The 26,696-nt window shown below is 42.0% G+C and overlaps 1 protein-coding gene and 1 long non-coding RNA gene across 2 annotated transcripts in view; one reads left to right on the top strand and one right to left on the bottom strand.

The window, feature by feature from the left end:
* LOC135186215 (uncharacterized) overlaps positions 1-26,696 on the top strand; it is an 81,488-nt gene that overhangs the window by 24,013 nt on the left and 30,779 nt on the right. The gene's annotated exons all lie outside the window — the stretch shown is intronic.
* On the bottom strand, positions 19,096-20,842 carry RASSF10 (Ras association domain family member 10). Its single transcript, XM_064163769.1, has one exon. The coding sequence runs from the start codon at positions 20,541-20,543 to the stop codon at positions 19,194-19,196; it is 1,350 nt and encodes a 449-aa protein (XP_064019839.1). The 5' UTR covers positions 20,544-20,842; the 3' UTR covers positions 19,096-19,193.

The raw sequence follows: 26,696 nt of genomic DNA, 5'->3' as shown, positions 1-26,696 counted from the left end.
ACCTGCAATTTCTGGGTGTGAAGGGGTTCATTCAGTACAAAGAGGAAATTTGTGGTGTGGTTTTTTTTTTTCTATGACCATAAAGACTGAGTAATTAGTGGAAACCTATGCATCCAGCAAGGAATCTGGGACACTGTCTGGTCTTAAATTATCTGTGCAGACATATCTCTGTTCTTCGTTTTGTTCTCCCTATGGGCAGCTCATGCTCCTTCAAGAAACTACATAGTAATTGTATTCCATTAGCTTCTTGCATCCTCTGCTTGTTTTTCAAGGTTTTTCTTTTCCCTGCAAGCATCTTAAACAGATGAGAAATTCAGTTATGATCAGGAGATCGTTCGAAAGTGATCAGACATGAATTGATTTAAAATAGAGCACAATGTGTTTGTGTCAGAAACTTCCAAGTCATTACAAACAACACATTTTTCTGACAACAAGGTAAATGCAGATAAATGCATCCTTTGGGTTCAGAGGACAGCTTATATGCAGGATGCTTTGGTCTTGTCCCTTCAGAATATCCTGCAGCTTCTCCCCTGACATTTTGGTTACACGGTGTTTATATGGCAAGGCCTGCAAAAACAAGGAGTGGTGCAACAGGGAGCAGGGATGACTCTATTCACCCCCGGCTGCTGTGCATCTGGACATGGATGCAGAATCCTTCCCCCCTTCTGAAAGGGACCTTGATGTTTAGGAGTGTTTTGAAATATTTGCTTTATAATTTGGAAACCCTCACATACAATTTGCTGTGTTTTGGAAAACTGGACATGTTCAATCTGGATGTGTGATAACTAAAATGCTTTGTAGTTCTTAATGATATAATTAATCAAGTAGTTTGAAAGGAAGATAAAATCAAGCACACTGTGACTAAACATTGATTTCTAGATGAAAAAGCTATTTCATGCTCCTAGTTTGCCAAGATTTTAAAATAGAGCTGAGAGAAGTGTTTAGAAATCATCTGTTAATGATTCAGATCTCTTCTAGAAGTAAGTTTTTCAAGCAGGCCAGAGCTGCTCTGCTTTTGAATGCTAACTACTGGAAACTGATCTTTGTTATACTGCTCCTTTATAATACAGGGTGTTCTAGGAATTGAATGTCAACTTAGTGTCCTGTGCAAGGCGCTTTTGTGACTCTGTACCTGTTTTATTGTAGTAGTTGAAAGGAGGGTTATCTGTTTAAAATCCTTTCCACCGCTCCTCTATTCACAATCATCTTGTCCTCCTGCCATGTCAGATGGTAAGATTACAGTTCCCGACCATTACCAAATGAAAGGTATTCAGACAAGTTGTGGGCAGTCACCAAACAGAGGAACAATGAAATATCTGTTCCCTGGGTGGGAGCAAAGAGATTCATCCTCTTTCTTTTGTCAGCTAGTGGAACACGCTAAGCTCTTGCAATCTGGATTTTCTGTTTTCTCCTTTGTTACTAATCTTTTAAGTATAGCAAGAAAAGTTTGCTGGAGAGCTCAGCTACTGTCTGTAAGAGTTCTAAGAGTGAGTAACAAATCCCTTGAGCCCATTAATGTATTTGTTTATGAGCAGTAAAAAAGTACTCGGAAGTATTAAATAACTCTTCTAATTTCCAGAATACAAATCCTTGAAAGAAAAGGCACAGAAGCTACTGCAAGAAACTGGATTGTGTTAAGAATTGGATCTATCTCATTCGAAGTGTGATTGCTCTTTTTACCTTTATGGGCCTGAAACCTGTGCTCAGTAAAAACATATTTTTGCCACTGATTTAGTGGCAGCATGCTAGTACCAGTAAATATTAGAATAGCTATGTAGATATCATGGTGTTATTTCACTCAGTAAACTTCTTTTTTGTTTAATATACTTCTGAAGTTTTCAAAACCTATCAAAAACTAACAGTTGATGAGATCTCAAAATACATATATTTTGATATGTTCTTAGGGAGAGATGAAGAACAAGCACTCAACAGCCATCCTGGCACTTAACCTTTCACCAGAGTTCTTCAAAGCAAAACAAATCGGGGAAAGGAAATGCAGTATATCCAGATTAAAGCTTTTTCTGTTTTAAGTGGAACTCTTTCTTGTCCAGAGCAGTTTGTAGGCTTCCTCGCTGCAGTCATATGGGATAAATAGGTTGTGGCTGATGTAGCACTGAATTTACACTAATTAGCTGTCTTAATTTTACATTCACCAAAGCTTATTGGCACGGAGAATAATCACCCTATGCAATTTGGTGCCCTCAGATGTTCTCCAAGAACCCTCCCCAGAGTTGATTTTCCCCCTACAGAATTTATGTAACACCAAATGCAATTAACTCTATGGGCTCAAGGCCTTCAGAAGTTGGGAGCTCCAAAGCTTTAGCATGTGGATGAACATCTTCCATCAGCTCTGCTCTGAGACAGAGTGCAGTTCATAGGTGGCATGTGAGGTACTCTGGGCACTTGTATCTTTTAGTCTATCAGTCTTATAAATATTATGTTTCCATGTTCCAATGGCTTGGTTTTAAAGGTATTTTACATTCAGAAAACCTCACTGAGTTAGTGAAGTGCTGTTTCCTTTTAATAGAGGGGAACAGAGGCATAAAGAAGGGGCTGATGTGGAGAGTTAGAGTCCCAAGGGCAGCTTCTTACAGGGACTTGAGAGCATGAGAGGACCTGGAGCTCAGTGAAGGAAGCCACCAGCCCCAGAGAGCACCATTAGGTAGCCCTGCATGAGGGGTGTGTGTAAAACCACACCTCGGGGCGTGTGAGTAGGAGAGGACAAGTAGTCCCAGCTTTGAAGTCTCATCCAGAAAGCAGGTTACCCAGGTTTAGATCCCTCCTTTGCCTAAAGGGATCCAAACCCACTGTTCCCACCTTCTTTTGGAGCTCCTTAATCTTTGTGCTATGGGCCGTTCTTGGGTGGCAGTTATCTCCACCCTTCCTGCTGAAGCTGTGCCCACACAAGGTCCTTGCAAAAGCATCCTAACTTTTCCTCTCCTATCTCCAGAGAGTACCAGAAGCTGCTTTGTGTACCTATTCCTTGTTGTAGGCTGAATGTGTCCTACTGTAATGGAAGTGCTGGTTAGAATTGGCATGCACAAGCAGGGTACCAGCCTGATGTAGTATGGCATCTGGGCACATACACAATGGAAAAGGCTCTGTTTATCCACAGCACAATATTGGAAGACATTCTTCAGGCATCTTTTTTTTTTTTGCATGAAAAGGATGTAAAACAAAAAGAGCTTCCACCTCAAGGTGGAAAACCTTCGTTGGGAAGCATCTGTGCAAGGCCACGTGACTTTTGACATATTTTCACATGTCTGGATGTAGGTTTGATTTGTTTTATATTCCGTATTTTTCAAGTGGAACTGTACAATCTAGGGCTAATTAATGCCAGTGTGAGAAAGAAAAGGCATCTGGGACTCTTTTCTGATCACAAAGTTAATAGATTTTAACACTAAAAGCTTTGGATGGGACACTGTATGAAATTTTATGCCAGTACAATTTGCTAAACCATGACATTAAACTCACCATTTATACATAATGTTCCAGCTGATATTAGGCACTTAATAAGCTTTTAATCTGGAGAGCTAAGTGTGTTATACAAACAGTAATTTATTTGAGCTTTCCTATGTCCTGAGAAATTTCAAATTGTAGCTTTTTAAGAAACAAAACTAATAAAGTAGGTTTTACCTGGGGAGTAGCTTGTTCGTCTAACCTTAATGTTACCCTAGCAAAGTTCTGGGTTTGTCTGTACTAAAAGAAATAGAGAAAAGGTTTTTCTTCTTTCACAGCCAGCCTCTTAAAACCTGAATTTAGGAGTGAATTGTGGAGTAGTCTGCCTGATTTGTATTAGTAAGAGCCATATATTTTCCCTACAAGTTGCATCTAATTCACTGCTGGGCCCATGAACATGTATCCCAACCTTTTTTCCCCAAGGTTGTGGGGGTGCAGAGTAGCATGGTAAATTTCTTAACAAAAGCAGTTGTTATGCCTTATTGAGCTCTTCTTGCTGTTACTTTTCTCAGCTTCTAGAAGCTACTGCATAAAACTCAGAGGTGTTTTGCATAGTCTTGACTAGAGCTCATATGTGCTTAGCGTGGATGCAAATGTTCAGAATGGAAATACATTCTGATTGTAAGATTAAAGTGTGTCTGGTGTAGAGCAACTGAAGTAGCTGGTATGCAAACTCACTGTCACATACATCTCTCCTAATGGCTGAAGACTGGTTCCCTGCATATGGGCAGGGCTTGTTCTTATGGAAAACTCTGTAGGAAAGGGAAAGGCTTCTCCTTACTTTTCTTGAGAGCTGCATTTAGTGAGACTTTTCAGTGAGAATATGGGATGTAAAGATTTCTTGAAATTAACTGTTACAGATATTTTCATGGTAGTCCAGCCTAACATATTGTAACCCACACAACAGGCTTGGTTCTGTTTAGCTCTCTGCTTTTCATGGGTCACAAAATAGCACACTCCAAAGATACCAGTTCAGGTTGTGTTAGATGAAGGAAGGCAGTTCCAAAGCCCAGGATTTATCCAGCCAGTAACTGCTTTCATTTAAGGCATATAAATATTTAATTTTAAGCTACAGTGTTGAAACCAAATGAAGTTAGAATTATAGATTAGTTTTAAGGACCATAAATTCTACCTCAGATATATCCTAGAGATTGACTGGGAGTAGTGCCAGTAACAGCACTTTGCTACTGAGTTCTTTTATTAGGTAAATCTTCGCAACTGTTTTGGGAGTTGCCTCCCTTCCATCATGTGTTCTAGTAAGACTTTCTCTCCTGTGTTCAATGTAAGAAAGAATTGGTCATAATTGCATATTACAGGCAGAAAAAAGCCCCAGTTTTATAATAGTTACAACTGGAATATGTAGAATCATTAGAAGATTTGATAATACTCCTAAGCCTTGCTTTTCCCAAGGTGGTGGAGAAATGCTAAACAAGACATAATGTATCATCCTTGTAGTTTCCTGTGGTTTCTCTGCTAATTCCTGTAGGAATGAAGTTGTGAGGCAGAGTTACAGACAGCACTTCTCCAGGTTTGTAGCCCAGTTAAATGCCTGGTAAGTGGCTCAGTTACACGGTTCTGCTCCTGGTTTGGCAGCAACAAAGTAGAGATAAAGAGCATCTGAATGAATAATTAACGTACACCTATAAAAGTGAAATCTCCTAGGGGGAGAGTCTCTATTCAGAAGAAATATTGCTATGGGACTTGCACTGTGCTGTTCCAAGGCTTTGAATTCCTGAAGAAACCTGGTGTTTTGCTTGAAGTTGTTCCTCCTGTTGCTCACCTTTCCCCAAGAGCTGGCTGCTCGTCTTCTTCCCAGCCTGCTCTCAGTGCCTCAAGGTAACTGACACTTAGCCAAGTTTGAGCCAAAGGAGTGCTGAGGGGACTGGTGCCTTGCTTTAAGGTCTGCCAATGCAGAAGGCAAAGGGAGAAAGAGAATATACACAGCAGGAAGAGAATGCAGGTGAACACATTTGTGTACAGAAGATGCAGCCACACTAAGACAGCAGATGTTATCACTGCTGACATGGATTGAGTTGTTAAGTATTGATTATATCTTGTAGCAATTCTCATGACTCTAACACACATCAAAATTGCCTACAATGCACTAGATTGTTTCTATAAAAGATTAGTATATTTTGTTTGCCTAATAAGGGCCCTTGGCAAGATGCTGCAGCTTTGCTGCTGTTCAAATTTGTTTGCTTCCCTTAAAGGTGTTCTCCAGAGCTATAGGACTTCTCCTTGCTTCCCAGCAAAAAAAAATGTTACTTCTGCACTCAACCTCAGCTCTCCTCTCAGCCAGAGAAAGTGAAACACAGGCATGTCTGCAGTATTGTTCCACTTTGAGTTAATTGCTTGCTGTTTAGAAAGGCCAGTCTGGACACTCCCTGAATGTTTGTTTCCAGGCTATAAATGCTGAAGATGAGTTTATAAAGCTGTCTAGATTTTTGTTTATGAATATGTGGTGATATGGTCTTACCTCTTAATTTGCTGATATAAACTTTTGGCAGCTTTTTCTTCTATGAAATATTCCCTGAGTTAAGAGGGGTTTGTTTTGTTTTAATGTTTCAAGTAATCACTTTTGGCTAGAAGTCCATCCAACAACAGGGACTAAGATTCTTCTGTTCCCTTTGGCAAATCATAGAAAAAATGGAGAGATTTATAGCAAAGCCTTACACTTGTGTCTAAGTGGATTTCTTCTTCTAGATTGTTTTACCAGAGTAAGATTAATGTTAAAGCTTTCTATAAACATTTGTTTTCGTGCAATTTTGCTCCATAGACATCTTGAAACTATCAGTGTAGCACATCTTGGGGATCTCCATGTGCATCTCTCCTCCCTACTTTTATGTACTGTAGTAAAGTCAGGACAAGTTGGGACAGAGTCAAAAATGGCACCCTGTATGGCATGATTCTCTGAAGTCAGATTACTGTTTGAGTTCATGTTTTGTGTGGATGCAACTTTTCCCACAGTCCTGAGTGTTAAATCCCTTGAAGTTGGTAGAATTATGGGTTCTAGTTCCTTCTCTGGGTAGGCTTATAGCACAAAATAATAAATATTTTTTCACTCCCTTGGCCAGTATTTAAAGCATGAACTTCAGACACAGGTTTGGTCTTGCATCTATAAGTTACTGATGGATTCTTTTTATTCAGTGAAACGATACTTGATTAGTTTATACCAGTAGGAAAAGACTGGGCTGGACAGCAGAACAGTGACTTTTGTTAGCTTGTTGACCTGGTAGTCTTGGATCCATTAGCAGTGGAACTGTAAGTTAGTGTCAGGAGCACATGAACTTGAGAGCTAGCCCTGCTTGCATGCTCTGCCCCTCTGTCAGACAAGCGGGCCACTTGCAGATATCTGTTAGTAATCTCGTGTGTTCAAGGCGATGGATCTGCCTATGCTGCCAAAGCAATTTGGTTACCACTGCTGCCATTCTGTACTGCCAATTACAGCAGGCTAGAACCCTTGCTGTCTTGAATAACAGATTGCACTGCTGAGAATTTTTGTATCTTGATCAAAGACACTCACAGGCTCCCACAGCTGGAACTGAGCATTCACATGCAGTGTTGTTTCTTACAGCTACTTTTAGATTACATCTCACTTGTGGGATCCCAGTGGAGCAGTAGAGCTAAACTTATGTCTTCTATAGTGACAGCTCTTGTCTTCAGTTTCATTCTGTGAAAGTAAACTAGCTATGGGAGTATTTCTTAGGAAGAGCTGTGACAATATATGTTTTTCAGTGTATGAAATTGCAAAAATTCTCAATACAAAAGTTTTCTCCTGATCTAAGTCAACACACTTTCCCTTCTTATTAGTTTACAGTTTAAGTATCAAAAGCATACAATTTTAATTGTGTAGCCAGGCTGCAATTCTGAAAAAGAATTTAGGTGACTTTTGGACACATTCCCATGTGGTTATCAAAAGTAACAACCTTTTGGATGACAGGTCTCACTGGAAGTCAAAGATACACGAGCCTGTAGTTGTTCTGAAAGCAAGACTTGGGTTCCAAAGTTGAGACGTGGCTTGGGTGTCTTATCCACGCCCTCTCGCCCCTCAGCAAATCTCACAAAGGAATCCCCTGCAGGCATATTCTGGGGTGGAGATGATGTTTGATTTGAAGTCAATGACTGTCAGTCCTGCCAGACTGGTTGGCTTGTGCTAATACTTCTTCAGAAACAGAGCCAAGCTTAGGCATGATACTCTAAATGGCGTGGTGTTTGCTTAGCATCAGGGAAGATGGTTGAATGCAGTCACTTGGGGACTACTGTTCTATTATTTTTTGAAATGAGTAATTGCTTTTTGGGGGGGTAGGCATATAGAGGATAATGCTGTTTGCTGAAAAGAAAATTGTGCATGGGTGTGTCCAAGTGACAAGTGAGCAACAGACTTCTCAAGCAACACTGGAGAACGTTTTGTTGTAGGCTTATATTTGTTTGCAGATAGACTATGCTCAGATGTGAATCTATGACATGAAAGTCATGGAAATTTTAGCATGTGTACCTTGGGCTGGAATTTGACCCTTAGTACTGCTACTGAAATGTGCAGTGGATTGTTCAGCTGCATTTCATACCATTAAGGATTTTCAATTAATTAAAAAAAAAACCACACCAACAAAACCACAAAAGCAGCAGCCACAAACAAACAAAAAAACCCAAAACAAACCCAACACCACCCCCCCCAAAAAAAAGAAAAATAAGAAAAAGAAAATGAAATGCACAAAAATATAGTTTTGACCAGTGTTTATATACTAGAAGGTCTTCTGTATATAGCTGGATCTTGTAACTTTTGCACTTGTATGTGTTTAGGCTTCATTTGCCAGAGCATAATAACAGATTATTTAATTAAGACTGATTACACATTGCTTACAAACATTCCACACTGAAATTAAGTTAATTTTTCTCCTTAGTAATTTGAATTTGTACTTGTCCTTCATTGGCATACTTTTAATCTACTGGTGTCTAAATGGTATTCATGCTTTAAATATTGGATGAGGAAGGAAAATTAAATCAACCTTAGTCATCTTGTGTTTAACTAAGTAGCTTAGGAGTACGAGTTTGGAATTTTTGCAAATGTTATGCTATTGGAAGAATTTGTTGGGAACTGTGAGGTACTTTTGAAGCCTCCTGCTTCAATTCGAAGAGTACACTGACATGCAAAGGATTTCTTCTAAAGAAGTCTTGATTACTTGTCAACTTCAAAGAAAAGGGCTGAAATAAGACCTTTTTTCATTGTTATCTCCTCATAGATTGATTAGAATTTTACTTTAATAACTGACTACATCACGATTAGTATGTGTGGTTACATTCATGATCAGTTAACTTTCAAATACACTTATTGCTTTTGAAGTTAATTTTTAAGAAAGGTCTTGCAAGACTTTAATCTGTTTTAGCAAGTGTTACTGCTGTAAGAGGAGACACAATCTGAAACAACAAAGCAGCAGGAAAAGAGCATATACATAAAGCCATATGAAATATTGAAAGCAAGTTCCATATGCACCATTTTCCCATGACTTCCATCATTTGCATCTTTCCATCTGGTAACTAACTATTCAGTGTCTGCTCTGACTAAAGCACAGAACTCAATCCCTAAAATATTTGCAGACTTCTGCACTAGGTTTGGTGCTTTCCGTTCTTGTGTTTGATATTATTTTATTCATTAGCAGTTTGAATAAAAATGGACATTTCTCAGGTTAATTATAAACTACATCATGGCTACCTTCCCACATGCAACCTTTTGGTGAGGGACCAAACTGTTTGGAACTTGAAGAGCACTAATCACAGTGGGTTTCTGGACTACAAAACCAGCCATGATGTTCACTTGTATTCTACAATAAGTAGGGCTTTCATCGCCACAGATCAAAAGATACGTGATAGTGTTTGGAGTTGCTGCTTTTGAGCCTTAATGAATCTTTCTTAGTATAAAATATTAGTGTAACAAAGCTTTTTGTGGCAATATAGAACATCACAGCATTGCCCTTCAGTAACTTTAAAAACCCATATAAATGGAATATTTTTAAGTAAAGAACCTCAGGACTGAGCTCAGTTCAAATGGCTGTGCTGGCAATAGTCTGTTTGAAAGAAATAATCTTGTTTCAGATGCTGTAGCTGCTGATACTGATCCGTGATGGAAAATGAGAAACTTTTATGTTGACAGCCACAGCTCAGACAGAAAAACAATAGCTAGAGAACTTGGAGTGATACCTGCCCACTGGGTGAACCACTTTTGTCAGTGTTGGCCTTCACAAATTGTTTTGCTTTTTCTATAATGGCAGACTAAAATAAGAGCCTCGTATGAACTTCCCCAGTGAACTCTGCTCTTCACTGTACATCATGTGAAAATTAATTAGCTCTTCACTAAGGCATGTTTTAATGCACTAGTCTGGCTGTTTTGATGAACAATGTGAGTATCCCAATTTCTGATACCCTGTCATAGCTATCTCAGACATTAGGCCAAACTTCTGTTTGCGTTTCCCTGGAGCTACTGAAAATGTATTGGTGTTGCTTGGACTTTAATTTATCTGAGAGAAATCTTCAGATATATGATATTGATTGCTGTATAACAGAAATATGTAACAGTTGTACATAAAGAAGAAAAACTACAGAGCTGAAGTCCTAAGTGAAACATAGGCTTTTTTTTTGTTTGTTTCAGTGTTAAGATTTCCAAAGCCATAGATTTGCTAAGTATATGTTGCTAACAATATGGAAAACTTTGGTTGGAAAATTTAGCTTGTGGAGAGATCTTTACAGTAGGTGATCTTCTCCTTGTTGCAGAAAGAAATACAGATATTCAGGACATGCAGAATGAAACACCTTTAAAGAAACAGCTGCTATTTATGCCCCTAACATGTAAATGAATCAAAAATCTTCTTCAAACCACAAATTCTCAAAACATAAAATTATAGGCTTGAGACTATTAGGAAACATGGTTATGAAATTTAATAGTCTAGTACAATGCTTTCCTAATACTCTTTGACCTCCTCTACTTCTTCAATAGCTTGAATAAGTCTCCACATGTTACCTGGTATATGGCTCCTGGGGCAGTAATGGGGTGGAGATGAATTTATACCTGGCCTGTTCTCTGTACTTTATCATAGGCTGGAAGTGTGACTCTAGCAAAGAAGAAAATGTATTGGGAATCAGAAGAGCTGACTTCTGCTCTCATCTTGGTTACTAACCTGTTGCACAGTTCCTGTGTCTGTTATCTCAGTCAAAGTCTGGCTTGTCTATCTGTGCTGTGGTCTCATCAGACCAAGGGCTGCCTTGTCCTGTGTCTTTTTAAAAAACATATTATCACTTTCTGTCTTGTGTGGTCTTATTGCTGTACAAGCACTGCTAAGAATGATACTATTTAACTCTAGTTGAATATGTACAAGTAAATTTCAGAGGTAACTGTGTACAACTCATGTTTTGTAACTTGTAAACCAGCAAAGGCTGTGCCATTCTGCATAAACTGGTTGTCTGGTGACCCACCTTTGAACCAGGATAATGTCCATTCTGTAGTTCTGTCAGGAAAAGAAGGCCTAGAGACTGGTGTGAAAGCAGGTCAGCTGGAATAACTGTGGCTTAGAAGTTGTAAGCCTTGAGTTTAAAATGCATGGCAGATGACTTCTCAACAGGAAGATATCTCTTTTCCTTGTTATTTGCAAAGATGAATGCAAATGGCTAATGACTGGAGGAAAAGAAAAAGGCTGGAAATTCTGTAGGGAAAATTATTAGAGGGAGGAGCAACCAGGGAGACATTAATAATGAAATATATGTTCTATAAAGGTAAAGTATTCCTTGAGGCACTTTAAAGACATAGGAGTTGATAATTATGGTGTTGGTTATGAAGGTGAAATGCAGAAAGGAGTTTAAGTACAGGTCCAATTAATATTGTCAAAACATGGTAATTGTGTTCATTAATTAGATTAAGTGATCTACATGTGAATCACTTCAGTGATACATGATGAGAGACTTGAAACAACTCAAATCTGGCTCAGTTGGCTTGTTTTACACAATCTAGTTTGCAAAATATACTTAGAAATGTCATTGCATATGGTTTTCAAGCTGGCCTGTGTAAACTGGAGCAATAGGTTTGGATTTGCTTTTACCTTAAGCTTGCCTGTTAAATTAAGCTAAGTGCCCTGTTTACTTTGTGCCACTGTACTGGGAAGTCATGTAGATAAACACTTAGGGCAACATAACAGCAATCCAGCTAGGGCTTAGTGTTCTAGGAAAGTAGTGAGTTGCAGAGAAACTTGGATATAAACTATCTGTTACCTAGGGAAATGCTCATTCCCCCATACTTACCAAATGGAAGCTAAAAGGGAAAGAAAAAAAAACCCAAACCAATATGAGAGTGACATTTCATCCTCACACTCAGCATGCTGGCATACTGCCCATTCTGCAGTCACTGGCCTTTACAGATGAGTTAACAAAACCTGAGGAAAGCTATAGAAATTTCCTTGACCTCTGTACTGTTCACCTGCCCACTGTGCTGATAGGCTGTGAAGATACTGTGCTGTGGACTCCTTTTCCTTACAGGATGCTGTTTGCTACATGGTAGAAGTGAACCAGCTTGAAGTACAAAATGCACAGTGGTTATCACAGACTCTTTTCTCCATTGTTACAATGCAGGATTTGTGCTTCCTGCTACCTTCCTGTCTTGTCCTTTCTTGTTCAATCCCTTTAACTACCTCCTTACCAGTCTGTATTTCTTCTGTTCAGTCTGGACATGCTCTTGTTCTCCATGCCCTTGTCCCTGTCCATCTCCAAATCAATTAGTGCAGAAGCAGGAAAGTTTTCCTTCTCCAACAGAACAGGTTGCTCATTGCAACCCTATATGGTTTATAGATCCCTTTAAGCCAGAATGCTGCCATTTAGAGAGTAGGGAATACCATTTGAACAAAAAAAAAAAACCACAACCTAAACCAAACACACTTTGAATTAGGTAAATGTGTACAAATTAATTCAAAATCATCAGATGATCAGGTTATTTGGTTTCACATTGGAATCATCTGCTGAAACTCATTGCTTACCCCTGCCAAGGCTAAGAATAAATAATTCATAATATTCTGCTTCTAACCTGCTGCTTTTGTGTGAGCCTAGGAAAGTAATTTCCAACCAACTGATACCTGTGGGTGGTGCACAGTTGTATGTACCGTTCTGTGTGTCACAGACACAGGACACCTGGAGCTGAATGTGCTCTATCTTCCTTTGAAGGATGGTAAAGCCTGAGTGCCCAATCTTCTATTATCTGGTCAGAGTCATACTTTTTGAGATGAAGCAGAAAAAGTAAGAGACAGAAAATGTGCAGGGCCAGGATTAGAAAAAAAGATTACAATCAGGGCTTTAAGCTTTTAACTTACTGATGATTCATGAGTCATCTGAATGCTCCAATAAGGAAACCTCTGCTAGAATCATGGAGAGACCTTACTCTGAGAAAGGGAGGAGTAACTGCAAAGCGACAGGAAACATAAAGGAGCTAGAAGTTTGCAGATGAAAGCAAGTAATTTGCTTCTCTGCTAGTGGTAGGAAGAACAACCACCAATGTTTTCAAAAGATAATCCACATCTCTCTTCATTTCCAAAGGGACTTTTCATCTGTTCTTATAACATGTCTATCAAGTGGAGATTCAGTGCAAGGCAGGGGAAAAAAGTATTATTGGGCTACACTGAAAATTAACTGCATAAACTAATTGCCCAATTACATGTTAAAAAAATACATTGCAAGAGATTAAAACAAGAGGATTATATTAAATTGAAATGAGGATTAAAAGGTTTTTCTCAAAGGCTTTAAACACATTTTTCCAAGGACCTGTTTATAAGAATAATTTGGCTGATGAAAAGTATTTCTTTTAGAGATAGTAGACTAAATAATCACATAATTAAGCCACGTGCAGTACTAATAAGCTTGATAATATGTAAGAGCTCCTTCTGTAGATTTATGTATTTTGCTGGAGAGGGTTTTTTTGGTGGTGGTTTTGGTTGGTGGTTGTGGTTTATTCTCCTTAGTAAACTCTATAAAATCCAAAGACTGATTTTAGCAGGATTATATTCTGAGATCACTTTGCAGCACTCTGATTTCACTGAGCTTTTAAATGAGAGAGATGATTTGAAATCATTGAGAAAAAGGAAGCACATGCATTTCAATGTTAGGGGAACTGAACACATTGAGAGTGAAATTATGTGACATTTTCATTATAACAGTACCTAGAAGGCCTGGAGTAGATTAGGCCACCTTCTGCCAGATGGTGTGCAATCACACAGTAAATATCTTCATCAAAAGCTTATGCTCCAAGGGAAATAAGATACCACTCATTACTCAAGTTATTCTTCAGGAACAGAAACTTTATCTCCCTACTCCAATGCTCCACAGTGATGCTCTCTCCAGGATATCTTTTGAGGAGCTGTGTGTCATCCTCATGTGAGAAATGCTTGTCTCAAAATAAGAGAAGGGGAAAATTTAGAAGGTAACTTAAAAACATGATTTAAAAAAAAAGGGGGGAGAAATGAGGGAGAGGCAGGCAGAGGAGAGGGAGCTAAGCAACAGCAGTGTAAAACTGTTGAGAATACATCCTTCATTCCTATGACATGTTATTACATAAAGGAACAATGAGTTTTTGCCAAGACATAGAAAGGAACTTTCTTACCAAGTAGGATCCTAATATGGAATCCATGGACTCCCACTAATCTGAAAGAGACTATTCATGAAATTCAGGGTAGGTGCTGATGAGAAAGGGAGGAGTATGTCAGCAAGAAGAGAAACTGTCTTTTCCTGGAACATCAATGGGTTTCTAAGTCATTTATTAAAATGTCTTTCCCTCAGTTTAAAAAGACTTCCTGACTAACGCTTTAAGTGTAAACAAACTGATATGTAGATAGTGTGTAAAGCCTGTAGGAGTTCTGGTTTAAGCATATATTCTAATGCCATGGTGGAGTTGCTACAGTGCACTGTAAGAAAGTGATGGTCAACTCAGTTTTGTTATTCAGCACACGAGAGGGTGCGACAGTCTATATCCTTTGAAATTTGACACAGTTAATGTAGTAAAAGATGCAAACAGTGTTTTTAAAAAGACTGTGTGGCAATTCTGCTCAAAGATATTTTGGCTTATTTGCATATAAGGCTGAATTCTGCTTTGAGTTTATTAAATTTTCTATTCTGTGAAGCTTCCAAGTTAATTTAACAACGTGAGTTTGTATCAAAGTACTAATATCTATGTAGACTCCTTGCACTTTGCAGTGCTCGTTTCTTTAAACTTTGTATGCCAGCTCAGGAGCAGTAATATCAAGTGACTTCAAAGAACCACTGCTTCCAACAATCCACAATAGCTTGCATTTCAATTCAGTAACCAGCATAGCTCACCAGACCTGTTGTTTTATTTTAAGGGCTGTGCTGCTCTCTTTACATATTGAGCTACAGTCGGTGCAAATGAAAGGGGGAGCATGGGGAGTGGAGAAGCCCAAAGCAGAGCAGAATCTCTCCAGACACAGGCATGCAGACTGTTTTTAAAGTAAACCCAGAAAATGTTTCATGCAAGCAGTCAATAGTGAAGCTCGATGGTGTGCTTTATACCCACTTATTTTCTTCCCTCCTTCAGCTACATCTTCTCAGAAACCAAGGTTCTTTGGAAAAGGATCTGTCACTGTAAATCAACCAGACTGATTTGGCTGGCTACATGCTGCTTTAGAATAAATAGCGTTAATTAATAGGTCATTCATCTTGCTTGTCAGTGGTGTTCATTACAGTAAATGTATTTGCCTCTCCTCTTCCCATTTAAGGCATTAAATGATATCCATACAAAGTGCTTATTCAAACTGGCAGATTTCTTATATGTGTTAAGAACTAGAAATGTATTGAATTTGACACAGTCTTCATTCTGGTAAAATTGCTTGATGGTGGGCTTCTGAAACAAGGTCAAGGATAAAAGCTGGATAATTTGACTCATGTTGGGTTTAATATGGGTAGCTGTAATTGATGTCAATGGAGCTTCAGTTCCAGCCTAACTCTTCCCCCAAAAAATCTTCTCTTCAGGCTGTGAGTTGGGACATATGCACAGTTTGAACTAAGAAGCTTTTGCTAATGTGCAGGTCAGCACAAGGCAGTGCCCTTTGCTGAAAAAAAGTCTGTTCCACCTATCCAATTGCTTTCAATTTCTCACTTTTACCACCCTGCCTTGTCACTGGCAGAAGCATTTGTGTGACTACGTTGAGCCACATCAGGAACACACCTAAATGAAAACTCATCAATTTTCTGATCTGCTTTGCTATCTGGTCCCACAAACTCTTGTACAGGCACAATTGAAAGTGCCATGTAGGGTCAGAAATACTGTGGCCAGGGGCAGCAACAAGACAGGACTTGTGTTGTAGTAATTGATAATGTTTGTTTAAAGGGTGCCTGAAACTAAGATCTGATTCTGCTCTGATTATGTCTCCCTGACAAAACTTCCTTTGATTTCTGTGGGTATTGTGTCTGGGAAAGGCCTGGCTGCCTCAGTCCTCGGTGATTGCTTTGAGAAGCAGATAGTGTTGAATAAATAGGGCAGTGTGGTGCAGTACACAGATTTATCTTAAATAGTTAATAATTATGTTAGATTTGTGTTTAATTCATGGCTGTAGCTTCTTGTCTGCTCTTAGGACAAGAGAAAGATTACGCTAGACTTGACTGTGGAAGCTAGAATTGAGTAGTATTTAAACAAGCAGGTGTTGGTTGGAGCTTTCACCTTTTCTTGGTGGTCGTGGAAAGTAGACTTCTGCCATGGTGTTGGTTGTTATGGTTTTGTGGTAGCGTGGTGGTTTTGTTCCATTCTCTCAGAAATAGAGACAGAATCCTGCCCTTCTACCTGTGATTCTGAATCAGCTTTCCTAACCATTGGCAATATGCCTGGCAAAACTCCAAAGCCAAATTTTCTGTCAAGGGAAGCATCCTGTGGCTTGTCTCTATTGAATTGAGTATATACAAGTCTAGAAGAAGTGGGAATGGAGAAATACCTGCTCCAGTCCAAAGAGTGATTTTTATCTTGTATACTACTATTTTAGTAATGGTTTCAGAGAAAGAGGGATTTGTGCAGATGTTTGAATTCACAGTGTGCAGGAATGAAAGCTGAGCCTATTGCATTTGTAACAATTTAAATACTAAATAAATATAACAAGTTTCACCGGCATGATATGAGACTATATTCAAATATATGCTTGTAGGAAGTTACCCAAAACCTTGAGATTAGAGTGCCATCTGCAGTGTTCTCACCCCTGCCCTCGTGGGACAGGGGGTCAGCAGCTCAGCAGGTCATAATCTAATCCATCATATTTGGGGTACCAAGAGCAAGTGCTGTGTGATGTTCTACAAGTGTAGATCTAGAGCAAAAGCAGTTTTGTCCTGGGTTTAAGGCTTTCTTTAGCTGAGGACAAGTAAGTAGATTTTGCTTTTCAACTTTGAATTTCTTGGCTTACTTCACCTCAAGCCCCACAAAATACCTGACGCCTGTATCAATAGTATAATGATGTTCAGCCTGTTGCAGCTTAGTTCTATGTGCTTGTTTTTTATTTGCTTGGTGTGGCTAATGAGAGAACTTACGTAAAGCAGTTTCAGGTTTATTGCTTACATCAGTCACTAGAGTAAACTATCAACAGATACTTGCATCACCTACCCACTACATCTGTGCTGGTTAATACAATGTGGGGCAAAAATGCCACTCCCCAACCCCCCCCCCCCCAGCTTATTCTTCAGCTTTACTCCCATACAAATGCTTCTAATTGCAGAGCAGGGTGAAATTCTATACTCTGGACATGTGCCAACTTCTGAATGCCCCTGCGCTAGCCCTGCAGTTACTAGATCAGAGGAACACACACTTGTACCTGAGGGAGCCCCTTGTGCCATCAGAAAGCGAGGGACGCTGCTGTCATGAGGCAGACTGCAGAGGTTTGCCTTAGTCTCTCTCTCTCTCCTTGTTTTGCAAGAAGGTAAATGATACCACAAGATAACACAGCAAAATCCCAGACCTGATGTGTGCGCATGTTTGTGGATATCTATATATATATATGCATACACTTAATCACTTTAGTCTTACTAAGAGTTTTATTAGCTCTAAAAATAGGTTCTTAAATATTTTCCAAGGTTGACTAAAATATGAAAAACTATTACACAATCACTGTTTAAAATAAACCAGGGTGTTATAACTGAGACCCATCCAGTGGAATAATGTTTATCAGGAATGACAGCATACAGGGAATTGTACAGCCTCCACAAATCCACAGACAGCACTTCTCTGATTGCTTTCAAACTGACCAGCTGCAGTCTCATCCTCTGTTGTCCAATAGAATTTATACAAGCAACCTGGTCTTCATGTGAGCAAATTGTAGGTGTTCTATGGAAAATAAGAAAACTGGTCTGTTAGTTTACCCTTTTTTAAAAATATACTTTCTTATTGTTAAATGAAGACTCTCATAAATAGCCTTAAATAAATCTCAAGTTTTAAGAAGTTCACATGGTCAGTCAGACCTGACTTGACATTCTCTGGTCTCTCGCTGCTTAAACTGTTTCCGCAATTATTCTGAAATAGAAGAATCCTTAATGTCTCTTACTATAAGAGCAGATAATACAAATTCAGTACGAGTTAAGCAGCAGAGGAAGATTTGGCAGTTAAGTGAAATGCATGTTACAGCTGATGCTATTTGGGTTTTTTATTGGACTAACTGAAAAATTAAGCTATAGTGCAGGTAGGGCTTGAGTCATGCTTTTATCATTGTATCTCTTGGCCTGATATGAACTATGCTATTAAAAATGGTAGCTCAAAGTAGAAAATCAGCTTATCTACAACCAACTTCAGCCAATATCAGGTAGCCTAGTGAAAAATACGGAGTTGAAGGCTCTGTACGTAGAGGCACTGCTAATTACTTTCAATGACTATCAAATGAACATTGACACTAATAGATTTCTTAGTATGCCCTTTAAACAAAGCACTCGTCTATGCATAAGAAAAAGCACTATGCAGAGTTAATACAACACATCTGTATTTTGATTCATCTTGTTTTTTTTTTTTTAAAGATGATTTATAACCAAAAGGAACTGCAGTACCTTTCAAAAGCAAGAGCCCAGTGCCAGTTTCAGTAGCATTGACACTTCTTTTCCTCTGTAGTGTTTAAATGATCAGCAGCTTTAGTCGCAGTGACTTTTTGCCTGTAAAAAGAGCCTGGTAAATGACAGCCCGTGTGACTTGGCCATGCTGAGCACCTGGGCAGATAACGGGCTGACCCTATGGAGCGCGCGTCCTGGGGTTCTAGTGGCAGAGATTGGTGTAGCCTGGACTAGAAGGGGTACCGAGGGAAGTGCAGGGTGGCGAGGGCCAGCGAGGAAACCTTCAAGCAGGCGGCAGGATTTTAAGAGGCGAGCAATCCCAGACGTGAGCGAGACACAAACAGGGATAAAAGTACCGGCGAGCTAGCCTCAACGCTGCCCGCGGATGACTAGTTTGAACAAGTTTAAACTCCAGAGCTAAAATTAAAGCGTTTTCCCGATATGCCTGCCTCCTGCACCGGCAGTTTTCACGCCCACCTCACACCTGCCCGTGGTTCTCCACCACTCTCAGCCTCGCTCCGCCTGCCCGCCTCCTGTCGAGCCCCGCACCGGCCGCGACCCTGTGCAGCGCTGCCCGGCGGGCGATGAACAGCGGGTTGGACCCGCACCGTGCCCGGTTCCGCTGCGAATCGGGCCGGAGTCCGCCCTCCGTTCCCGGGAGCTGCGGGGCCCGACGGGGTGGGCGGGCGCTAAACAAGAGACTCGCAGACGGGCACCGAGTCCGAGTCTTGGCTGTGCATGGAGCTCAGCCCCGTGTCCGAGTCCTCGTCGTTGTCGGCGCGGTCCTTGCGCAGAGAGCGCGCTTGCTCCAGCCACCCGCCCGCGCTGCCCCCCGCTCCCGGCCGTCCCCCGCCCGCCGCCCCGCGGGGCTCCGCCGGCGCCTCCGCCACGTCCAGCGTGCCTAGCGTCTCCAGCAGGCGCTGCAGCTCCCGCTCCTTGTCCTCCCACGCCCGCTGCGTGTAGTCCAGGTCGGTTTTGACGGCCTCCAGGTCCGTGCTCAGCTTGAGGCCGATGTAGAGGCTGGTGCTCAGTTGGGTCTTCACCCGTTCGTGCTCCAGGTGCAGCTCGCCTTCCCCGCCGCCGCTCAACTCCGTTGTGTCGCGGTCCGCCTCGGCCAGCCCGGGCCCCGCCGCCAGCTCCAACTCCTCCCGCCGCCGCTTCATCCAGCGCTCGTTGAGTTCCTCCTGGATCTCGGCGGCCAGGTGCTCCAGCAGCTCCTCCTGCTGCGCCCGCTGCTCCTGCAGCTGCAGCACTTCCTCGCACTTCCTGGCGTAGTCCTCCTCGGGGCGGCCGGCGACTGGCTGAGCTGTTCCGCTCGGCTCCCGGGCCGGTTCCGGCTCCCCGCCGCCGGACCCCACCAGGTAGGTGTCCTGCACGTAGTTGACGCCGTGCCGCCTCATGCGGTCCAGGTGGATCCTGGCCTCGTAGCGGTCGATCTCCCGGTCTAGCTCGCGGAGCCGCTGAATCTGCTGTCTGATGGTGTGGTCCTGCGAGAGGACCAGGTGTACCAGCGTCTCCATCCTTTCCGCCGCCGAGGCCTCCCGGGCCAGCGGTTGCTGCCGCCTCTTGTTTATCTTGGCCAGCTTGCGGAAGGCTTTCCTCACCACCCGCCGCTGCCGCTCTTGAGTGAGCGCCAGGCTGGCACGGGCCGCCCCCAGGCCGTGGCCGGGGCGCTCCTTGCTCAGCACCACCCGCGCCTCTGCGCTCCGCGGCCCCGCGTTGGGCAGCGAAGCCTCGCTGCGCACCAGCACGAAGCGCACGTTCTCCTGTTCGTCCCCCCACGCCACCCAGAGCCGCAGGATCTTCGTTTTGTTAGGCAGGATCCGTTCGAAGCCGCGCCACTTCTCCACGATGCAGTACGAGTGCGGCGGCCCCGACAGCATCCCGCCGCCAGGCTCGGGCAGCGCCGGCCGCCGGTGGTGACTGTCCTCCAGTAGTACCCGCACCACGTCCGAGCAGGTGGTCCGCCGGGAGAGCCCAGAGATCAGCTTCTCTTCTTGGCAGATCCACACGGAGATCTTGCGCTCCTCGGGCTCCATTGGGGACAGCAGCGGGCGAGCGGCCGGGACGGCCGTCTCAGGGTTGGCAGGGCAGCCGCTCCATGGGGAGCGCTCAGGGGAGGAGCGGCGCCGCTCGCCCGCTCGGTTTCAGCATGGCCAAGGTGCCTGCCCGCCTGCGGCACCCCGCCCGTAAGCTCCGCTCGGCCGCTCCACCCCTTCCTGCCCGGTGCGGCGGTCCGCCGGCAGGGGCTCGTCCCGGTGAGGAGCGGAGCCCAAAGCGGCTCCCACCCGTCGCCGCCGCCTGCGCTCTGCTGAGTCGCGCTGCTGCCGCCGCCGGGTTTTCCTCCGCCACCACGTGGGCGCCCCCCGCGGCTCACGCCCCGGCGGCGGCCGGCAGCCTCGGACAGCACCGCCCCGGCTCTCCGCGCCGGAATCCGTCGGCGCGGAAACTTAAAGGCAGGTCACCGTCGTCTCTGCTTTCCTCCCTGTCTTGCCTCTGCCGCGAACGAGAGGCGTCGAGGGATCTTCCAAACTGCCGAGGGACAAGAGCGAATCCTGGAGCTTCAAAGAGAGAGCCAGAACTAGGGAGGAATTTCCAGTTTTAGTAAATCACCCGCCTGTAATTAGGAAATTCGTGTTTATAAAGCGCTTCACAGATGAAATATGCAAAGGACGGGAACGTCTAAGCGTTATTAAAATACTAGCTGAGCCAGATTTTAATGGGAGCTTGCTGTGTACTTTGAGAACAGGATCGGTCTCCGAGTGTGGATTACAATGAGGAGATGTAAAAGGTGGCAATAAAACACAGGGTTGTGGCGCTGATTTTCGTGGTGCAATTGCATCGTGGGCGTTCACGGACCTGTGCTGTTCTGTGTGGCTAGAAAGCATTATAATGGGTAAAGGGGGTGAACTTTAAAAGCTGAAGGCTGATCTGTACCTTCTGGGGGACCTTTAGAGCCAATAAAATCGGTGTGCTGTGTGGAGAGGATTTTTTGTGTCAGTGTAGTTCACGTCCCAGTCAGCAGAAGGGAACGGGCTTAGGATATTGTAGCCTAGTGTTGCGATTGTGCTATTTGAAACAGCGGTGTTGGGACACAGTTTAACAATTCTGCAGCCCAATGGTCTCTTTTACCCCAGAGTACACAGGCTCCGTGTGGGCAGCTGCTGTGCTAGGCTCTGTATTTGCCTGGAAGGAGCAGTCCCAGGAAAGATCGCCTGCCTTCTGCTCTGTCTGAAGGCAGCTAATAACCATTGTGGTTTGTGCCGTGCAGCCTTCAGTCCCGCAAGGAAGTGGGCTGAGGGACTACCAAATGCCAGCATTCCTGGAGCTGAAGATCACGCAGATCATGTGCCGGCGACTTACGTCCCTTTCCTGTACTATGGCAGGTTGAACAATTCCAAACCGAAGTGGCCAGTGCATGTTGCAATAAGGACATGCAAGATAGGGATGTCGGAAACTGGCTGGGTTTTGCCACCTTACGTTACAGTTGCCTATCCTATCCGGTGGTTAAAGTCTGTCACGGCTAAAGTAGCGTTTCTCTTGTGATGTGTCACGAGTGTGAGAGTGCTATGCTTGCTCTGTACAGAGGAAAATGTTTGCTGATGGAAGGTTGTTCCTAAAGCGTGCAGGCTTTTTCTTCAGTGTGTTGATTATGCCTAAAAGCATCGTTTACTCGAGGGCAGAGGAAGGTGGACTGCAATGTTTTATTCTCCCACAGGAGAACAAAATAGCCTTGACAAAAGGGGTCGTGAGGACTATGGACAAACCCAGCAGCTCTCAATGACCCAAAATGATAGTGTGTGAAATGGGACTGTACTATTCAGATTTGCCTTCGAAATGCCCAAGGTAAAAAACCCCAAATACTTAAGGATAGAAAAAGAAAAAAAAAAAAAAACCAACAAAAAAAACAAAACCAAACTTGTTTGCTCTTATCAGAGTGGCAGACAAATGGAAAAAAAACATCCCTTCTTGTCCTCTGCAGCATCAGGTGCAGCAAAAGGGGTAACAAGGAAGTGAGAAATTGTCTGAATCTTTTATTGGTGGTTTCTTGCCATTCCCTTTTAGTTTTTACTTCATCTAACATTTATTTCCTATGGGAATGTCCGTACCTACTTTGTTCTGGTAAAGAGCAATACGAGAAGAGCAGGGTGTGATGTGAAGAAACATTGTATGCTCCCCACAGGTCAAGCTGCTCCAACTTGTCTGACTGCCTGTATCTATCCAACATCCAAGCCTGGCTTTGTGCAATGAAATTGGAGGGTGATTATTGCATCTTTTCTTGACCGCATCTCTGTGTACAAAAAAACTGGCTCTGCCTCCCTGGTGCATCCCCCCAGGCAGCATTGCCAGAGAGAGAATGAAGATGTTAGCAGTTTGGTTGCAGGCAGTAAGATTAAGTAAACACTTTGGTAGGATAAGCCTATCGGATGAGTAGGTATATAATCTGTGGTTAAAAAGCTGGCATAAGAAATGTCCATTGTTAGATTTCAAGTTTAGCCCTCAGGAATTTTGTTTCATGCTGTCTGCAGATTCAAGAAAATGCCACCAAAGCTTCAAAACTTTGAGAGGTTAAGCACATAGGCACTTATCTGAAGCAAAGTTTGGGCCCTGCCACACTGAATCCCCAAAGGCAACTGAGTGCAGGCAACCCTTTGCCTCTCCTCCAAGGATCTGAAAGCATCCTATAGAGGAAGGTAGGATCTCATTTCTCAGAAATAGAAATGCTAGAAATATAAATGCTATGGCATAAAGGAATTTAGTTCCTCATCTAAGGTTATATAGCAAGGCAGTAGCAGTGTTATGAAGCAAATCAGATTTCTTCACTCTGGTGCCATTAGTCACTGAACTTGACTGTCCAGTGTGCTGCCTCCATCCTCTCCTTCTTTTAATTATGAGAAAGGGAGATGAGGAAGTGTGCATTAGCTAGACAGCTACAGAGAATGATAAAATGAAAGTGCAAACTCAGCAGACTGTATTCTCTACCTCTGATGAGGCAGTAGGAGGCAGTGGCATTACAAGCTACTTCAGACATCTCCTGCCTGGTGAAGGCAAATCTTCTGCTTCACTCCATTGTACCTGCAGACCTAAAAGCCTCTGCAGTGATGTACACCCCTGTCATTAAACTACCAAATGCAGGGAAAGACAGTTGTTCCTCTTGTGACTTCTTTACCTACAGAGCAGTGATATGTGAGGTCTTTTATAATTTCCAAGACAAATGTATTGCACAATTAAAAGTCTGAAATGTAATAAATTTGACTTCTGCAATCCAGAGGCAGTCAGCAGGCTCTGCACTGAAGCAAAAACTTCCTTCACAGAATGCTATCCAGAACATCATTGCATAGAATGCATTTCTTTGGTTTATTAATTGCAGAAATTCAAAGTCCATGGTTCTTTTAACATCTGTCTAACCCTGAAAATGAGATTTATGAGCTTAGCATTTTAGACTGTGCTGGAAAGTCCAGGCCCAGGTATAAACAACTTTATTTTTGTCCACTACAGAGGAATTATAAAGCTCAGTAATGGGAAACCACTTGTATTCTGGCATTTCACAGAAAGTTCTTTTTTCCTCCTTTTCATTAAGGTGTGAAATCAAATTAGTAAGTCTTGTGTGCTAAGAACAACATTTCCCTTCATAGGACTGGATAGTGAGGTGTCTGGTTCTTTTCTTAGATTTACTTTTTTTTTTTTTTTTTTAAAGATGATTTATCAGAATGAAAATACAGCCCTGACATTTTTAATAAATAAAATGATGCAAGACTACTTTGAATACAAACCAAATAAAAAAACTCCAAACAATATTTCCTGCTTCCCCAATCCATATAGCAGGAAAGTGGAAGAAGTCTTAGAAAACTTTGAGACAAAATTAATTTCTTTCAAAAACATTTAAATGGAGAAACTGTAAGAATTCAATATTCAGGTTCGTTTTCTTCATTATTTTTTTTTTCCACAGTGAAGTTGCTTTTACTTTTTAGATCACTCTCAGGACAATTTACTTCTTTTTCTTGAGGTTACTGTTCAAAAGAATACAGCCTAAGTGAGATGAGTAAAGGCAGGCAGCAACTAGTAATCTGTTGAGCCATCACTGTCTGGAGAAGTTATTCTTTGTTGTGATGCTGAACTTGCCGCTTTCCCTGCTTCTTTTCTGATATTCTTTTTAATCTTATTTTGCAAGGTTTAGCTGTTGGTCCCTTATATCCATTTCTTTCTTACTTTTTGCCTCAGCAAACACTGATGAAGTCCTAAGACATCATTTGAGTCAATGTTAGTGACTTCTGCAGTGCTTGCTTAGCTTTACAGACACATGAGTAGTGGAAGGGGCTAATTGAGCTTAGAGATCATTCTCTCATGAATGCTTTTTTCTTTTGTACCTAGTTTTTCCTGAAAGTAAAAGCTGGCTAACCAAATCATGTTGTGAATAACCAAATCACTCCTAGTTAGCATGCACAGAATAATGTGCCTGAAAAACTACCTCGCTATTATCAGGAGTGTACAGACTTTAGTCAAAACAGTTTGTAGACTTAGACTTTAATTTGAAAGAAAGTAATTCGGTTTGCATCTGAACAGCTTTAGACATGAGATAAAGCTTCCTACGTTGAGGTTTTCTGTTGAAGCCACTGCAGGAACTGGCACTTTTCATATAGATGACTTGTAAGAAGGGTAATGAACTCGTCATCTGCTTCCTTCCGTTTCTTGAATCTGATGTGTGCTATCTTCCTTGTGAATGCCCCTATAGAGCCAGTACAGTCGACATACACAATCTGGAGTAATTATCTGCTTCATATCGCTGGTGATAGTTCTATGCTTGTGTGATCCATTTGGGAAGACCATGGTGTGGCCTGTTTGAGTAACAGCTGCTGATACTGGGTTATACTGCTTTGACTACTTTATCCAATTTCTTTTTTTAATATGCACACACCCAAAGTACAAATGAGTATGTCAGGAGGAAACTGTCTTTCAGTGAAATCAGTGGGGGCTGCATGGGTAAATCCCTCTGTAGCGCTTTGAAAATGCAGGTATGTCTATAGACTGCCATTAAAGAAAATGATGATGACTTGTATTAATGTTACAGTCCAGCCTGGAAGTCTCTGTGTTAGATGTAATGTAAATACACAGGAAGAGACTATCCCTGCCTTGAAGGCTTAACCAATCTTATACAGCAGGTTAAGGGCGCAGCAAAGATCAGTACAGAGAATACCAATTTCCAGCTTGTCTTTGAACACAGTCCATAACAAGTTGGATTTATTTGTTTGTTATGTGCCTGCAACTCTTAGGATAGAAAAGAAACCCTCTCCCTTCACACTTTGTTTCAGATTTTATTTTCTTAGCTAATGTTATTATACATTCAGTATTATTTGTGTTCTGCATTAATGAAGATCAGAAATAATTGAATAGATGAGACTTTTTTCCCTTATTATGTGCATGATAGACAAAGCTTTGATTCTAAGTCAGTGGAGTTTCACTAGTATGCTTTGGGGGGAAGTATAAGGAATGATCAGACCCAGACGATGGCAGTAACCTTCTGTCTCCAAATATGTTGAATGTATTTGAAAATGGTTTCATACTACTCTGATAGCTTAGTCTTAGCTTGAACACGCAGTCTTCATTGATTAAAAAAGGAATCAAGGATTAGATATAGTGACGTTCCCTTCCCTCAGCAGACGTCATCAGAGCAAATATGACAGTTTTAATTATTTAGCATATATAGCTTCTTTGCTTTTTCACTAAGCAGTTCTTTGTCCCTTGAGAAAATGTCTCTCGTGGTGACTGTTGCTTTTTGACCATTAAGTACGAAACAGAGATGCACTACATTCATTCATTATTTTGCTGAGATTTATTAGGGAGCCTTTTGACTACTTCAGGGCCAAAATAGCCTTGCTGCTTTTGTTTTTCCCTAGTAACTTGTGAATATCTATTAGAATATATCTTCAGAGTAAGTGAGCACTGTGGGCTCAGTAACACAGATGTTACAGTTTCCCATACTGACCTCTTTCGCAGGATAGTTTTGTATCTATGGAAGGAACTTTGGAGGCTTTCTGGCCTTAATGATAGTGACGGTTATGAAAAGTTGCCCTGTTTTTTTTTCTGTACAAGTCAGGTAGCAAAGCTGCCCTCTGTTTGCTGGGATCAATGGCAAAACTCTCAACAGGTTTCACTGGCAGCTGGCTGTAGAGCGGTAATAGTTGGAAACATTA

The sequence above is a fragment of the Pogoniulus pusillus genome, chromosome 24, assembly GCF_015220805.1.
Source record: "Pogoniulus pusillus isolate bPogPus1 chromosome 24, bPogPus1.pri, whole genome shotgun sequence".
NCBI classification, from domain to species: Eukaryota; Metazoa; Chordata; class Aves; order Piciformes; family Lybiidae; genus Pogoniulus; species Pogoniulus pusillus.
The sequence above is the reverse complement of the archived record's forward strand: the minus strand, read 5'-3'. Positions and strand labels throughout refer to the sequence as shown.

Bases quoted from the DNA above. Each gene is read 5' to 3' on its own strand.
- RASSF10 (XM_064163769.1), bottom strand. From the start codon at position 20,543: ATGGAGCCCGAGGAGCGCAAGATCTCCGTGTGGATCTGCCAAGAAGAG.